A 16,516-nucleotide genomic window follows, 5' to 3' on the forward strand; every position below is an offset into this window, starting at 1 on the left:
TTGTGAGGAAATCGACTTTAAGTTCTCCCTCCTGAAAGCATATATTACAGTAACAGGTGTCATTATCTCACGTCACCCTGAACCTCCAAGCATCTTCATCTGAAGGATTTAAATCTTTAGCTATCATAAAACCAGAGCAACAGCATCTGCCTGTTAATCTCCTTTCTCTCCCATTCCTGCATGAAATATGTTCCCAGATTTTGTAATATAACTTAATTTTCATCAGCACTGTGAAGAACTGGCTGGAGAGATCGCCCAGCAATTAAAGGATAGGCTCTTGTGAAAAGTACAGAATTGTAAAGGACAAATGAGCCAGGTAAGAATTCCTTCCTTTTGTTTGTTCAAGCCCTGACCATTCCTAATAGCTTCTGTTGCCTGGTGCACCAATGCAGCTCAACAAAAGGACACACACACACACACACACACACACACACACACACACACACACACACACACACACACACACACACACACACACACACACACACACACACACACACACACACACACACACACACACACACACACACACACACACACACACACACCTGTCATACTCCTAAGTTGAGTCAGCTGACATCTTCTCTTTGGTTTCCCATTTTAACATTCAAGTTATTCAACTGCAGCTTTCTTAGAGAAGCTCCTACTCAGAGGGATTTGCATTTCCTTTACATGTTTATGATTTCTTTATTTACTACTTCACATGTATGTGTGGGTTAGGAGTGTACCACGGCACATGTATGAAGGACAGCTTTTAGAAACTGGTTCTCTTCTCCCACCATGTGGATCCTCGGGCTTGGCAGCAAGCACCTTTACTCACTGAGGCATCTTCTCAACCCTGTTAGCTTTCTTTTATAATAGCATTTATCTGTACAATAAAACTAATGCTGTTTTATCCCTCTGCAGTACAAATGTAAAAGCCAGGAGTAGTGGCACATGCCTTTGAATTCCAGCACTTGGGAAGTAGAGGCAAGTGGATCTCTGTGAGTCCAAGATCAGGCTGGCCAGTCAGGGTTACACAGTGAGATTCTGCCTCAAATTTAAAAAGACAAAGAGAAGCTGGGGTGAAGCTCGGTGATACAGTATCTGGCTAGCAAGTACAAGGTCCTAGAGGTCATCTCCAGCAACACACACACACACACACACACACACACACACACACACACACACCCATGTGCACATGCCCGTGCTGGCGCTGTGACTCAGTGGGTAAAGGTGCCTGACAACCAGAGCTCAACCCCCAGGATGAACATAAAAATGGAAGGAGAGAGCTGACTCCATAAAGTTGTCCTTTGACTTCCATACATGTACTATGATGCAATCCTCCTCTACCCCACAACAATAATAGGTAGAATATTTCAAAAAAGAACACACACAGTGGAGAGAGAGAGAGAGAGAGAGAGAGAGAGAGAGAGAGAGAGAGAGAGAGAGAGAGAGAGAAGCATCAGGAGTTATGCTACCCACAGTGTCACCGTTGATGTAGAAAGGTACTCAGGGCAGCAGTAGCACATTGTGGACCCAGGACGACAGCAACTGCACACTAACAAAAAGCATAGAAAGCCGAATAAGAGCAGGAACCATGGTTGTAAGGACTCCAACAGGCCAGTGGTAATGTTCCATGAAGAAGCATCTTCTTGTATGGGGTCATTCAGCTAAAGCATGTTTTGGGGATAAAGGCCTACACTGAACAGAATTGTTAGCTAATCTAGACTGAATAGGACCGTGACAATAGAGACAAACAGATCCAGGGTAACTAGGGTAAGGGAACAGTCTGGGCCTCTTGGAATAAAACAGAACCCTTGCTTGGTGGGCTACCAGCATCTACTAGGCATTTACTGAAACGGGCTCACAACTGAAATATGTACCTTTCATAGCTCTGAAGCCTTTTGCAAGGACATGAGAGACATCAAAAGAAGACCTAGGTCATCTGTAATCCTGAGTGGAAGAACAGGATCCAGCTTTGATCTTTGCAAGCCAATAAACAGCTTGCCTAGTCTCCTTTGTACTCAGCAGTCTCTTCTACTTTTATATCTGATTCTGAGTCTCCATGCTTTCTTAGTTACCCGCCTTCCGTTGTCTTTGAAAATGTTGCTGCTCATACAGCTGAGTGGTACATTATCACTTTCGTAATAGCTCGGCTGTAGATAACATCTCTGACATGTGAGTCGGGATGATAATGGTTGCCTAGGTTACTCTTTGGAGACTTGAAGGCTGGCTTTATTTTATCTTTGGTTATTGTTTTCCCCATGAAAACCTGTGGACTCTTCTTTTGGGTCTGAACAGGTGTCTGATGGGTGACCTTTTGACATCAGGAGGCTGACACCTCCATCCTCCGTGCATGGTAGCGCGGCTATCTTCTGAGCACACATTCTATGGAGAGCCAAAGAGACTGAGTACATGTACAGGCCACTGATCCCTTCACCTCCAACCACCCTCCTTCATACCTTCAACTACCCTGCTCCTTTGCCCTGTCACTGGGAGGAAGATTTGAGGCTTGAGTCGCCCATGTTTACTTGGCAACCTTGCAGATGCGTTCTTTGTCTTTTGCAAACTCATTGTTTCTATAACTGCATGCCTCCAACAAACAGAGCCTGATTTGGTACCAAGAAAATAAGCCACCATATTTTAGGAGAGTTCACAGCAACAGGAGGCACTTTCCAGCCATGAAGTTTGAAAATTCATTCCTATGTTCTAAATCATAGACATTTTAAACTTATTTGACAATGGGAAATACATCAGAACAAAGGACAAAAGCCACATGTCCCTTTTCCCCCCTCATAAAATGGTTATTCAGAATTTACTCTGCAATACAATGGTGACAAATTAAAATCTTAGGAAGCTGCCACGCCTTAACATTCTGTTGTGTATTATATGCAGCACTGACCCATGGAAAGGCACAGCTTTATCTCCAACTAGCAGAGTTCAAATCTCTCCATTCTCCTTCATGAGCATGGGATCAGCACTGCTCAGGCAGTCCAGAGGAATAAAGACTTGTACTTTCACGTGAACACAAGACCGAGGGTGCCGGTTATATTGTCATACATTCACAGCGTATAAGAAAATACGCATGCAGGGAAGTGAAGGGTTAACAAGAATCTATTCACGAGTCATAGGAACACATGTACAAAACAAGGCTAAGCAAATGAAAGGGGACACAAACCAGCTTTCTCTTTGGAGCTTTTAACTGTACCCTGTGCACATATATTGAGGGGACAAAGGACCACCAACATGCACCAAGACAGGATAGAAATCCTGCATTGTATTCATTTCTTTTGTTTCTCAAGCCAAGGTTTTCCCTGTATAGCCTTGGCTGTCTCAGAACTTGCTCTGTAGGCTAGGCTGGCCTGAAACTCAAGAGATCCAGCTGCTTCTGCCTCCCAGTGCTTGAATTAAAGGTGTGGCCACCATACCCAACTGTATTCACTTTTTAGACATATTTAAGATCAGGCTTTGAGCTGGGCATCCCTTTAATCCTAGTACTTGGGAGGTAGAAGTAGGTGAGTCTCTGTGAATTTGAGACCAGTTACAAAGTGGGACCCTGTCTCAAAACAAATCATATGTTGAACAAAGAGGGGAAGCTTAGAAGTAACACACTGAGTGAGAACAAACGTTAAAATGTAGTGCCATGGGTTCGGTCCCCAGCTCCGAAAAAAAGAATCAAAAAAAAAAAAAAATGTAGTGCCAATGAGATGGTTTGGTGGGTAAAGACACTGACCCCAAGCCTGATGACCTGAGCTCCATCCCTCTGACCCACATGATGGAAGGTAAGAAACAGCTTCTTGAAGTTGTCCTCTGGTCGTCATACGATTGCTGTAGCATGCACACCCTCAGCCCCCACACTAAATTTATGTTAAAAAAATAAGGTATGATCATTTGAACGGCCCCTATAGACTCATAGATTTGAATGCTTACTTACCAGGGAGTGGCACTGTTTGAAAGGATTAGGAGGTGTGGCCTTGTTGGATGTAGTGTGTCACTGGGAATAGGCTTTGAGATTCCAAAGGCCTATGCCAGGCCCAATCTCTTGGCTGGCAGATTAGGATGCAGAACTCTCAGCTAGTAAGCCAGCTCCTATTAAATGCTTCCTCTTACAAGAGTTGCCTTGGTCATGGTGTCTCTTCATAGCAATAGAACGGTGACTAAGATATAGAGGGTTGGAGGAATTGCTCAGTTGTTAAGAGCACATTCTGCTCTTAAAGAGAGGAAAGAAATGTCAAGCCCAACCCCATGTCAAACAGGCAGATCTCTGTGAGGTTGAGGCTACCTGGTCTATATAGAGTTATAGGACAGCCAGGGCTAGTACTGAAACCCTGTCTGAAAAAAATAAAGAAAAAATTAAATCACTAGTAGCACTTGGTCATATCAATAGATAAATGAAAACATATAACACTCATGTTTATATATATATATATATATAATTTATGTGTTTATATTACTTTGTTTTTAAGGTTTTCTTTTTTGTTTTGAGAGAGGGTCTTTACAATTTATTTTTGTTTGTTTGTTTGTTTTTTTAAAACATGTGTTTACTAAGATTCTGGCAATAGCTTTATGTAACAAGATACAGCATACCAGGCCTGCCACTCAACTTGTTTGTGGTAAGTCTCAGCTTCAATATGAAGCCGTCAAAAACAAAGACCAAAAGTCCTGCTTTTTACATGCTAAATATCTTGAAAGTGTGCCATTAAAAAGTTATGAACTTAAGACAGCAAGAGTTAGTTAAAAGCTAAACACTGCAGCCTAAACAAAGTTTATACAAAACATGAAGTGTCTATCACTGGCTACGTAGAAATCGCCTGACTGGTTAAAACTTGTGTAACACATGCGCTTTACAACTGTCAGCTGTCCAGCTCAGAAAGTACCAGTGTCTACTAAACCATCCCTCTCCAAAGCCAAAGTGTAGTCAAAATGAGTTCAAATGACGCAACACAACGTAACCCTAAAAACATTCAGTTATTACTGATGTGGAGGCAATTCCAGAGCTTTGGGGGCTTTCTCATGCTGCAAAGGGCCGGGTACTTCTGGTTCATTCCAAGCAGCATATGACAAAGTCTAAGGATGTCATTAACCTCAGTCAGGGCAGGACAGACGGTGCCCAGCTCTGCCCTCCCAGGAAGCATGGCTACTGTGTCAGTAGGATGTGTGAGATCAAAGGCACGCTGTTCTGGTAGCTAAAGAGATAGCAAACCACCCCCTCTTTAAAAGCTCCTTCCCCAAGCAAATCAAAGCATACGTGGGGAAAAATTAAAATATACTTATCTACAGAGTAAGGATTTTGAAATATTAATGTAATCCCTACTTTGAAAATTTTTACTAGAGTCATCTCATTATTTCTGGTTACATCTTAAAATATGGATCCAGATTCAGTTCCTGTTGATTTATTCTTAAGTACTTCTAGTAAAAAATATTAGCTTTATTCCAAGTATCTTAACCGCTAGTATGACTGCAAAGTACACTCTCCCAGAGTCACCAAGCACTGGAAGAGGAAAAGGTGTTCAAGCAGCAGGCAACATCCATGGCCTTTCACACAGCGGAATCCAAGTGGCTACTGACTAGTCCAGGACAAGTCTAAAAACAAGGGGATTCATGCACGTTACTAAGTATGTCATAATCTTCACAGTTGAGAGCTCCTTCGACATCGCACTCTGTGAGGACCCTGGTCTTCTGGATGCTACGGCGAGTCTGAGCTTGCACTGGCAGCCTTCTTTTTCTTCTTCTTGCTGTGTTTCTTATGCTTCCTTCTCTTTTTAGCTTTGTCTGTTGTTCTCTCTCGCTCTTCACCGCTTTTCTTCTTTTTCGCTTGCACCTCTGCACAGTCTGACTCTGACAACGAGTCAGACGATAAAGGCTTATCCTCATACATCTTTCTCTTTTTGCTGACTCGCTTTTCTCTTTCAGTTACATCCCTTGACTTCTTCTTCTTTTTTGAACCATCCTTGCTGTCTGAGTCTGAATCCGACGCGGAGGTCTCGCGAGACTTATGGCAATGGCTCTTCTTTTTCTTCCTTCTTTTTGTTTGCTTTTTATCCTCATCCTCAGAATCTGAAGAACTGCTGGACGAATCAGAGCTCGATGAAGAAGAAGATGAATACCTACCAGATTTCTTCTTTTCTTTTTTCTTTTTCTGTCGTTTTTTGGATGAGCTCTCATTTCTACTTAATACTTTTTCTCTATTTTTTTCTAGTTCTTTCTTCCAATTCTCATTCATTTTCTCTTCAAACTCAGCCAAAGCCTTGGAGCCCTTCTTTTTCTTTTCCAGCTGCTCCTTCACTTCCTCCCAGGTAGGCCTTGGTCGATTCAGATAATCCTGGATTGTTGGTCCTGAAGACTGGATTGGACCCCTTGACCGAGCCATTGCTATTGGATTCATGTAGGCCACGCGATTGTCTCGCTTCCCCATGGTAGCCGGCCGAAGGCGCGTGAGGCCACAGAGAGAGCAGGCCGGAGAAGGAGCCGAAGCGCCGCCGCCCCCGGCCCCCTCCCCCGCCGTAAATCCGGGTCTTTACAATTTCAAAGCCTTCCTCTTGTGACGCACTTTCTCCAATAAGGCCACACCTCCTAAACCTCCCAAACACCATCACTTGGGGACCAGGTGTTCAAACATCTGAGCCTATGGAGGATAATTCTCATTCAAACCCCACAAACCAGACAAACCCTGTATGTCTGAAAATGTATGGAACAAGTGTGCCAGTGCCCAAGGAGGAGGATGCTGGATCCCCTGGCACTAGAGTTACCCATTAATTGTGAGCTATGGGTGCTGTTGATCCCGAAAGAGTGGGAAGCATTCAGTAAACTGCTTACCTTGAAGTGCTCATGGACCTGAATACAATCCTCAGAACCCATATTTAAAAAAACCTGGGTGTGGCGAGACATGATGGGGCACACCTTTAATCCTAGCACTGAAGAGGCAGCGATCTTGAGCCAGTCTGGTCTATATAGCAAGTTCCAGGTCAGCTGGGCTAGCTACATGGTGAGACCCTATTGTAACAAAACAAAACTCGATAAACGCAGGCCATGGTGGCTCATGCTTGTAATTCCAATGTTGGGGAGGAAGAACCAGACAAATCCCTGGGCTCATTGCCAGACACTCTCCTTATAAAGACGCAGGCTGGAGAGATGCAGCCAGGGAAAAGGTACTTGTCGCCAAGTCTGATGACCTGAGTTTAATCCCCAGGGCCTATGTGTTAGAAGGAGAAAACCAACTTCTTGAGGTCGTCTTCTGACCTCCACATGTGTCCTGTGACATGAGTGATCTCCCTACCCCCTCATGCTTTTTAAGTAAAAATGTTTAAAGAGCTAGCAGTCATTGGAGTAGGTGTCACCCTATTCCACTATGATTTTATCTTAACTGAATGACATCTATAAAAACCTATTTCCAACTGTGGTGGACATATTTTGAGGAGACAACATATGATTTTCTACTGCTGTACAAAAAAAAAAAATCACCACAGACTCAGCAAGTAAAACGATGATTAGGCTCCAGTTTACTAGGTCACAAGTCCAGACAGGCTCAGACGATTTCTCTGCTTCGGATTTTACAAGGCTGAAATCTATTTGCCAGTAAATGTTAGCTCTAGTCTAGTTGCTATGAGGCAGCCTCAGAGACTGTTTGGGCTAAGTGAGACATTGTCTGGGAAAAAAACAGGCTAAAAACAAATGACCAGAAAAAAAGGGCTAGAGAGATGGCTCCTCCAGAAAACCTGGGTTTAATTCCCAGCACGCACATGGCATCTCATAACTGGTTGCGACTCTAGTTATAGGGTATCCTGTTTTGAGTTACATGGAATGATCAAAGAAAGCAGGTCATTCCAAGATGAAATGTGGCCTTGAAGACAGCAGGGAGGTCCAGCCTCTGATGGACTGAACCTCAAACTATCATATAGAAACATATTTATTGATTCCCACCCAACGTTGTTTTGGAGGTAAAGCAAGTTTCTCACAGCAAAGCCCCTGACCTAATCTATATGTTTCTTGAAGGAGCACATCACAATCTCTGTCCTTATTGTGCACTGTTTGCAGTACTTGTGAGTAAAACATGCAAAAACTGGAAAGTGCCCTCAGAAAAACAACTCTGTAAGTCACAGAAAAATAATCACTATTTTCTACAACCATTTCTTCAAGGTCTACAAACTTCTAGAAACAACTTCATTCTGATGTTCACCTAAGATATAATGACTCTACTAATTATTTTCCCTGTACAGACTCCAATGCTCTCTTCTGGTCTCTGAGGGCCCCAGGCATGCACATGGTACACACACACACACACACACACACACACACACACACACACACACACAGGCACACAGGCACACACACAAACGACCCACCTAAGAGGCACTAGGTTAAAGCAGTTTTAAAACCCAGCTGAGAAACTCCTTTAGGTGTTGAGACTTGGTAATAAAGTCTCGTGGCTCCCAGTTTTGCCCTTAGGCCTTCCGGCTCATCCCTTTGAGTCATCCTTTTTCCCCCCTGAAAAGTAGAAAAGTATTTACATCCTGAGTAATTTCATTGTGTTGTGTGTGTGTGTGTGTGTGTGTGTGTGTGTGTGTGTGTGTGTGTGTGTGTGTGTTGTGTGTGTGTGTACCTGAGATTAACCTTAGGACGGCCACCCACCTTGTCTTATAAGATAGGATTTTTCACTGGACTGACGTTTACCACATAGGGATCCTTCTGTCTTGGCCTCCCCAACACTGAGTTTATAAGAGTGTACCACCCATCTGGCATTTTTACATGGGATATGGAGATCAAACTCAGGTATTCATGCTCAAAGACAAGCATTTTACTGAGCTATCTCCCCAGACCTACAGTCATTTCTCCTAAATTTTCATGTAACTTGTTTGAAATCTGAATTGAAATTGTGTCCTTCAATCCTCATGACAAATGCACAGACCTTAACATACCTCCAATCCCACTTCCAATTCTACATATTAGTATTTTCATTTCATTATTTTTATGTGTACCCCAGGCCAGCCTCGAACTCGTGATCCTCTTGCCCCTGCCTCCTTCAGCAAATCCTACCAGTGTGCGCTACCACGACTGGCTTCATTTCATTTTTAATGTACTCCAATTAATCATTGTTGTATTTGTCTTTTGAGAGATTCTCTCTCTACTTAGCCCAGGTTAGCCTCAAATTCAAAATCCTCCTGCCTTATCCTCCCCAGTCCTGCAATCACAGGTATGCACCATGGGAATTTGGTTCATTTCTATAGTTACAGGAAATCAAGATCATATTTAAATGTTTTTTGTTAGATTTATTTATTATAGATGAGTACACTGTAGCTGTCTTCATGCACACCAGAAGAGGGCATCAGATCCCATTACAGATGGTTGTGAGCCACCATGTGGTTGCTGGGATTTGAACTCAGGACCTCTGGAAGAGCAGTCAGTGCTCTTAACCACTGAGCCATCTCTCCAGCCCCATGTTTAAATTTTTAAATAAATAATGCCAATAGATTTATCTTCATATTTGTTGATTTTTAAATTTATTTTATGTGGGTGGTATGTTTGTGTGCATGTACACAAGTACACACTCGTGTGTGCATGTAGAAGTCAGAGGCTATGGTGGTTTGAATAGGAAAGGTCCTGACCTCATAGATACAGATTTGAAGGCTTGGTAACCAGGGAGTGGCATTACTTGAGAGGGATGAGGTGTGGCCTCTTTGGTGTATGCATGGCCTTGTTGGAGGAAGTGCGTCACTGGGGGTGGGCTTTACAGTTTCAAATCTTAAGCCAGGCCCAGTGTCTCTCTCTTTCTACTGCCTTCAGATCTGGATGTAGAACTCTCAGCTAACATGCTTCTTTGTGTGCTACACTATTCCCTACATTGTAGACTATGGACTAAGCCTCTGAACCTGTAAACCAGCCCCAAACAAATGTTGTTCTTATAAGAGTTCCCTTGGTCAAGGTTTCTCTTCACAGCAATAGAGCACGGACTAAGAGAGCAGCCAACTTGCTGGAACGGGTTCTCTCCTTCTACCATGCAGGTTCTGGTGATCGCACTGAGTACATCAGGCTGCTGAGTCAGCTGCTGGCCCCTACACTTATTGAATTCTTTCCCAAATGTTCCCTAGCTTCTTTTCGTCCCACTGCTGCTTCCATCCCATCCTGTCCTTCTGAAAATATTTCTTTTTGAAGCAAATCCTTAAGAGGTCCTTAGGTGACACAGAAAGCCATGCTACATCTACAAAGTGTCAGTACCAGGCTGCTGGTTCAAAGCCAAAGAGATGGTTAGATGTACAAGGAAATTTATTTGACATAGAAGACACATGAGTGATAAGCTCACTTAGCCTTTGTCTAAAAAATGTCTTCATTCCTTTCTTTTCGATACAAAATTTAGTCTCATGATGTGGCAGCTACGGAAATATGCCACTCTAATCTCTTGTTCCGAGGAACATAAGTAACAGATGGCCTCAGCCTGCTGTCTGAATCTACCACGGCATCAGTGCAGACACACACAGTCCCTCACAAAGGCTGCCGGTAGCAAGCAGCCAGTGACTAAGTATGGCATGTACATCAATGCAGATCCATTTCTGCAGGATGTGTGTGTTCTGATGGGTATTTTGGGCCTGAGGCTGCTTCATCAGCCTGTCAAACCTTTCCCAGAACTGCACTGCAGCGTTAAGAATCTCTGGAACAGCCTGCCTTCCCCAGGCACCAGAACTGCATTGTCTGAAGGCTCCTCCCTTCTCACTCTCACAGACATCTCCCTGATCAGTAGTCAGTGGCCAACCCCATCCTGGCTTCTGCTTCAAAGAGAGGCCAGCCCAATGCACCACTTTGATAAGTGAAACCAATAGAAAATGCATACAATTAAAGTCCCAGTCCCATTCCTGCCTACACCGCCCCCCACACACAGCAAATGCATTGCGTTTAATTTCATTATTTGTCTGTCATTGTGATTGGCGATGGAAATATAATAAATATGAGCACACTGTTTTTAATTTTTATTTGAGATTCAATCTTTGCTTCCAATTGTGTCACAAGTACTGGAATTTCAGGTACCCCAAAACCATACCCCACTTTCTTTTCCTTTCTTACATACAAGGGATCACACTATAAACAGTTCTCTTAACATTACTACTGTTATTGTTGTTGCTGCTGCTGCTACTACTACTATTATTATTATCATTATCATTATTATTATTATTATTATTATTATTATTATTATTAATTTGTGAGTTTTGAGACAGGATTTCTCTGTGTAGCCCTGGCTGTCCTGAAACTTACTCTGCAGACCAGGCTGGCCTTGAACTCAGAAATCCACCTGCCTCTGTCTCCTGAGTGCTGGGATTAAAGGCATATGCCACTACACCCGGCTTCTCTTAGGTTCGTATATTTAATCTTCTAAGTCTCAAATGTGTTTATATGTTTCAATTTTGTGTTACTTCATGTCACAGCATTCAGAGAAACTGCCTTAATCTATTTCAGTGTATTTACTTCTTTTCAGCTACATCTAATCTGCTTTGCAATATATCCACTGACTTACTTTTCAGCTCCTGCATTTTAAAACATATTTTTACATTAATTTATTTTATGTGTATGAGTGTTTTATCTAGTTATCTGTCCACCGTGTGCATACAAGGTACTTGTAGAGGTCAGAAGATGGCAAAAAATTCTCCCTGGAACTGCTGCTGTTGGGTATAAGCTACCATGTGGGTGTGGGAATCCAACTAGGCCCTCTGTAAGAGCAACGCACGTTCTTAAAAGCTTAGCTGAAGTGGAAACTTAAAGGTTCTTTGCAGTCGGTTGTGTTGGATGGTGTTTTGCTGGGGCAAACAAGTAAAGGAGTGTTTTTCTGAAGTGGACACAGGTAAAAGGCTAAAGGCAGACTTGTGAAGGAATGTTTGGCTGAAGCAGACACAGGTAAAAGGGATGTCCTTCTAAAGTGAGCATGTGAAAGGACACGTGATAAGGGATTCTTTGCTAAATACACACATGTATTGGTCCCCCTTCATTACGTAGCTGAGCAGCAATTTCTTGCTGCTTCCACGGACTCAGGCTGATTGGCAGAGTGATGTCAGCTGCGTCAGATGAACATGCTGGGGCAAGATGGGTGCTAACACAAGATCTGTGGAGGACACGTGATGTTTGGAGAGAGTATAAAAAGGACTTAATGAACAGTGATGGGGGCTGATCTTGGCTTGCTTATAGAGCTAGCTGTGCAAAACTTGTTGGTCTTGCATCTTCACTGATATTTGCTTACCTGAGAGAGGCTGAGCAGAGAACGTCTTCTGGCACTCCTGCTGGTCCCTCCTGCTGAGTCCTGGCTGTCACTGCTAGGTAGCTGCACAGCTAGCTCTGTAAGCAAGCCAAGCTCAGCCCTGTCTGTCCATGGAGTCCTCTTCATACTCCCTCCAAACATCAGTGTTCTCCATGTGGCTTGGCTCACCACTTGTCTTGCCTCAGCATGTGCATCTGTCTCAGCTGACATCATTCTACCTATCAGCCCGAGTCCTAGGAAGCAGCAAGAAAGAAACGGCAGCACACCACCAGAAGGTTTTTGGTGTGTTTCTCTCTATGGAGTCCTGGCAAATGCAGCTCAACTATGCAATGTAAGGAGGACCAATACAGTGTGTTGTTAGTGAAGAACCCTTCATCACGTGTCCTTTCACATGCATGCTTTAGGAGAACATCCTTTTACCTGCGTCTGCTTCAGTGAAACGTTCCTTCACAAGTCTGCCTTAGCCTTTCACCTGTGTCTACTTCGGCTAAACGGTCCTTCCATGTTTGCTCCAGCAAAACACCATCTGACACAACTGACTCTGCAAAGAACCTTTAAGTTTCCACTTCACTTAGCCATCTCTCCTGCACCCATTTTTAAAACCTGTACATTTGTGGGGTTTTTCCCAATCTAGTTTTTATTTTTAAAATACTATTATTTAAAAATAACATAAATGTTTGTGGGTAAGTGCACATGTATGCTGGTGCCCATAGAGGCCAGAAGAAGGTGTCTGGCCCAGTGGAGCTGAAGTTATAGTGGTGGTGAGCAGCATGGCATGGATGCTTAGATCCCAACATGATCCTCTCTGTAATATTTTATATTAGTGTGTGTGTATGTGTGTGTGAGTGTGTGTGTGTGAGAGAGAGAGTATGAGTGTGTGTGAGTGTGTGTGTGTGTGTGTGTGTGTGTGTGTGTGTGTGTGTTAGATTTTGGAAGCAAGCATCTTTATCCATGGAACTATTTCTCCAGCACATGCTTTGTGTTGGGGTGAGGGGTGTCCTTATTCTTCTTTTAGGTTTTACAGTTGTCCAAACTGAACTTATTTCACACTCTTTTGATTCTTAGCCCACTGTCTCTATTGTAGCAGTAGATGTGGGCTTGTATCCTTTTTCTGCCTGTTATATCTGCAAATTTGTGCTAGTGGTGGATTGGTTTTCTGACAGCTTTTGAAATATTTATGTTTGTCAGTGGCAGGATGTCATTTTTCAAAGGGGAATTTAATCCAACCTGGATTCTTTGCATTTAGTTTTGTCACGTGTATCAATTAGGGTGCAGTAAGGGGACAGAAACCATACCAGTAATTTGAGCACGGTTCACGTAAAGAATTACAAAGTAAAGATGTTCACTGAAGGGATAGAGAGTTAGGAGATGGCTCAGTTAGTAAGATATTTGCTTGAGAGTGTAAGGACCTGAGTTCAGATCCCAGAACCTCTGGACAAAGCCAATGGTGATGCCATTTCCTTGTAATTCCCATAAGGATGAGATAAGAGGTTGAGACAGGCTGACCCCATGCACCTACTGGCAAGATGGCCTTGCCTACTTGGAGAAGCTCCAGTCCTATGAGAAATCTTATCTCAAAATAATTAAAATGGTAGGAGACTCCTGGCATCCAAATGTATTTTCTGACTTATTAGCATACATGAACACACCTGCGTGCAACCCCCAGACACACCCCCCCAAAGGATGACTGACAGAAGACTGGAAAGAATGGAAGAATAGCATTTCAAGAAGCAGCTATCTCTAGAGTTGAAGGGATAGACCCAAGGTAGGCCAACACATGGCACTGTCTTGCCCCGTAGAGACTAACATTCACACTGTTTGACAGTAGAAAAGCAGCGAGGTAAAAGTGGGCAAGGCTAGGGACAAGGGAGCTGCTTGCCATGGCACTGTGGGTGAGCTGCTGCCACCAAATATCCTATACATTGCTAAAAGGCTGCTACCCACTGGGATGCTGGCAATTGCTGAATGGTGGGTTCTACATCTTCTATACACCACTGTGACCACAGATGCCAGGAAAAGGAAACAAGCCAAACTAGAAAGACAAGTTCCTGATGTTCTCTGGCTTTGTACTGTTTCTCCAGCACCCTTACCTGATCAAGCTTGACATTGTGAGACCTAGTAACCACTTACAATGCCAATATTACAAACCAGGCCCCTGAAGAAATAAAGTGTCATAGTTTCATAGATATGAGAAACAAAGTTATAAAAACAAGGTTTTGAGAAATACATCTGGCATCAGGTTGCCTAATGCTATGACAATGTTTTGGCGATCAAGATATTGAGTCAGAAGACCAGGCTATTCTGACCGAGCTAAAGTTAAAACAAAACAAAAACAACTGTTCTCTGAAAGACCCCCTACCCCTCCCTGTGGAGAATCCCGAGAACAACCACAAGGTGTCATCCTGACTCTGCCCACCCACCCAGTTCACCCACCCCCCCAAGGGACTTGACAACTTAGCCCTTTCCCAGTGATTCTCCAAGGCCAGGTGTTGGGCTGGATGAGGAAAGTGACCAACTGAGCCAAGAACAGCCCCTTGAGCAGGCCAGCCAATACCTGACCAGATCCTTTGTCCTGTGTACCACCAATGAGAATGGGCCAGCTAACCCTGTTCCTGAAGTCTGCCCTCTGTAACGAATAAAAGTTGTGTGCTTTTTGGGTTCGGGGTTGCCTCTCCCTGCGTGGATGAGCAACCCCACGTACATGGTTTAAAAACCTTATACCCTCATGCTATTGCAGCAGTCACTTTGTCAATCTGTGCTCTGTGGGTAGCGCTCCTGATGTAGGGCCACTTTGGGGTCTCACAACACCCCACAAAGGGCATAGGGTGTAGCAACTAGGAACTGTGAGGCCAGAAACTTATAAATGGTATAACTTGTTCTAGAGTGGGAGTTAATTGGATAGGTGAACTTCTAATATGGACTTTACAGATTGGGATGACCAAATGGTATGGGTAGTATAAATTAGAAGAGGAAGTTTTGGAGATTTTGAATACTGACCAGCATGGTTTAAATATATTTGGCCCAGGGAGTGGCACTATTTAGAGGTGTGTCCCTGTTGGAATAGGAGTGTCACTGTGGGTGTGAGCTTTAATACCGTCATCCTAGCTGCCCGGAAGCCCGTCTTCCACTAGCAGCCTTCAGATGACATGTAAAACTCTCAGATCCTCCTGCACCATGCCTGTCCAGACACTGCCATGCTCCCACCTTGATGTTGTCCTTTATGAGAGTTGCCTTGGGCCTTTCGGTGCTGTGTCTGCAGCCATGTGTATGCTCAGGGACAGAAGAGGCTTGCCTATAGTGTCCTTCACTGTGGTAAAAAGAAGGTCTGGTTGGACCCCAACGAGACCAACTGCTGTCAACAGATCAGGAAGCAGATCAAAGATGGGCTGATCATCCAGAAGCCTGGGACTGTCCATTCCCGTGTTCACCACTGGAAAAACGCCTTGCCCGATGGAAGGGCAGGCATATGGGCACAGGGAAGAGGAAGGGTACTGCCAACGCTCGGATGCCTGAGAAGGTGACCTGGATGAGAAGGATTTGGGTCCTGCGCCCGCTTCTCAGGAGATACCAGGAATCTAAGAAGACTGACTGCCATGTGTATCATAGCCTGGACCTGAAGGTCAAAGGGAATGCATTCAAAAACAAGCAGATTCTCATGGAGCACATCCACAAACTGAAGGCAGACAAGAATCGCCAAGAAGCCACTGGCAACCAGGCTGAGGCTCAGGTCTAAGACCAAGGAAACACGAAGCGCTGGGAGGAAGCCTCTAGGCCATGAAGGAAAAAGATCATCAAGACTCTGTCCAAGGAGGAAGAAACCAAGAAATAAACTTCCCTCAAGTCTGTACACAGTGGCCTGGCTGTGGCCTGGCTGTGTGGCCTCACATAGATCAGTCATTAAAAATAAAACAAGCCTTGTCCTGAAAAAAAAAAAAAAAAAAAAAGACTTGCCTTGGTCATGATGTCTGTTCACAGCAATAAAACTCTAACTAAGACACTGATGTTCTGATGTTTTAGGGCAGATTCTATTACCCTAAAGCTTAATATATAACAATGTCTGCTTGTAAAGGAGTCCCCAACTTTATGTGGCACCATTACATATATATTATGGATGTAAAACAACTTACATTTTGGAGCTGGGGATATGCCTCAATTGGTACAGTGCTTGCCTAGCATGCATGAAGCTCTGGGTTCTGTTCCCAGCACTGGACATTGGTGGTACATGCCTGTAAAAGGTATAGTCACTTAAAAGGTAGTCAGGAGGACCACAATTAACAAGGTCATTCTTAGCTACATAGT

At 43.7% G+C, this 16,516-nt stretch overlaps 1 protein-coding gene and 1 pseudogene across 1 annotated transcript; one reads left to right on the forward strand and one right to left on the reverse strand.

The window, feature by feature from the left end:
• Nucleotides 1–4,518: 4,518 nt before the first annotated feature.
• Nucleotides 4,519–6,459, reverse strand: LOC116888755 (protein FAM133B-like). Its single transcript, XM_032890049.1, has one exon. It carries the CDS (start codon nucleotides 6,395–6,397, stop codon nucleotides 5,669–5,671), a length of 729 nt encoding a protein of 242 aa, XP_032745940.1. The 5' UTR covers nucleotides 6,398–6,459; the 3' UTR covers nucleotides 4,519–5,668.
• On the forward strand, nucleotides 6,396–16,046 carry LOC116888971 (annotated as a pseudogene).
• The last annotated feature ends 470 nt before the right edge of the window (nucleotides 16,047–16,516 follow it).

Source organism: Rattus rattus, chromosome X (assembly GCF_011064425.1).
Source record: "Rattus rattus isolate New Zealand chromosome X, Rrattus_CSIRO_v1, whole genome shotgun sequence".
NCBI classification, from domain to species: domain Eukaryota; kingdom Metazoa; phylum Chordata; class Mammalia; order Rodentia; family Muridae; genus Rattus; species Rattus rattus.

Bases quoted from the DNA above. Each gene is read 5' to 3' on its own strand.
- LOC116888755 (XM_032890049.1), bottom strand. From the start codon at position 6,397: ATGGGGAAGCGAGACAATCGCGTGGCCTACATGAATCCAATAGCAATG.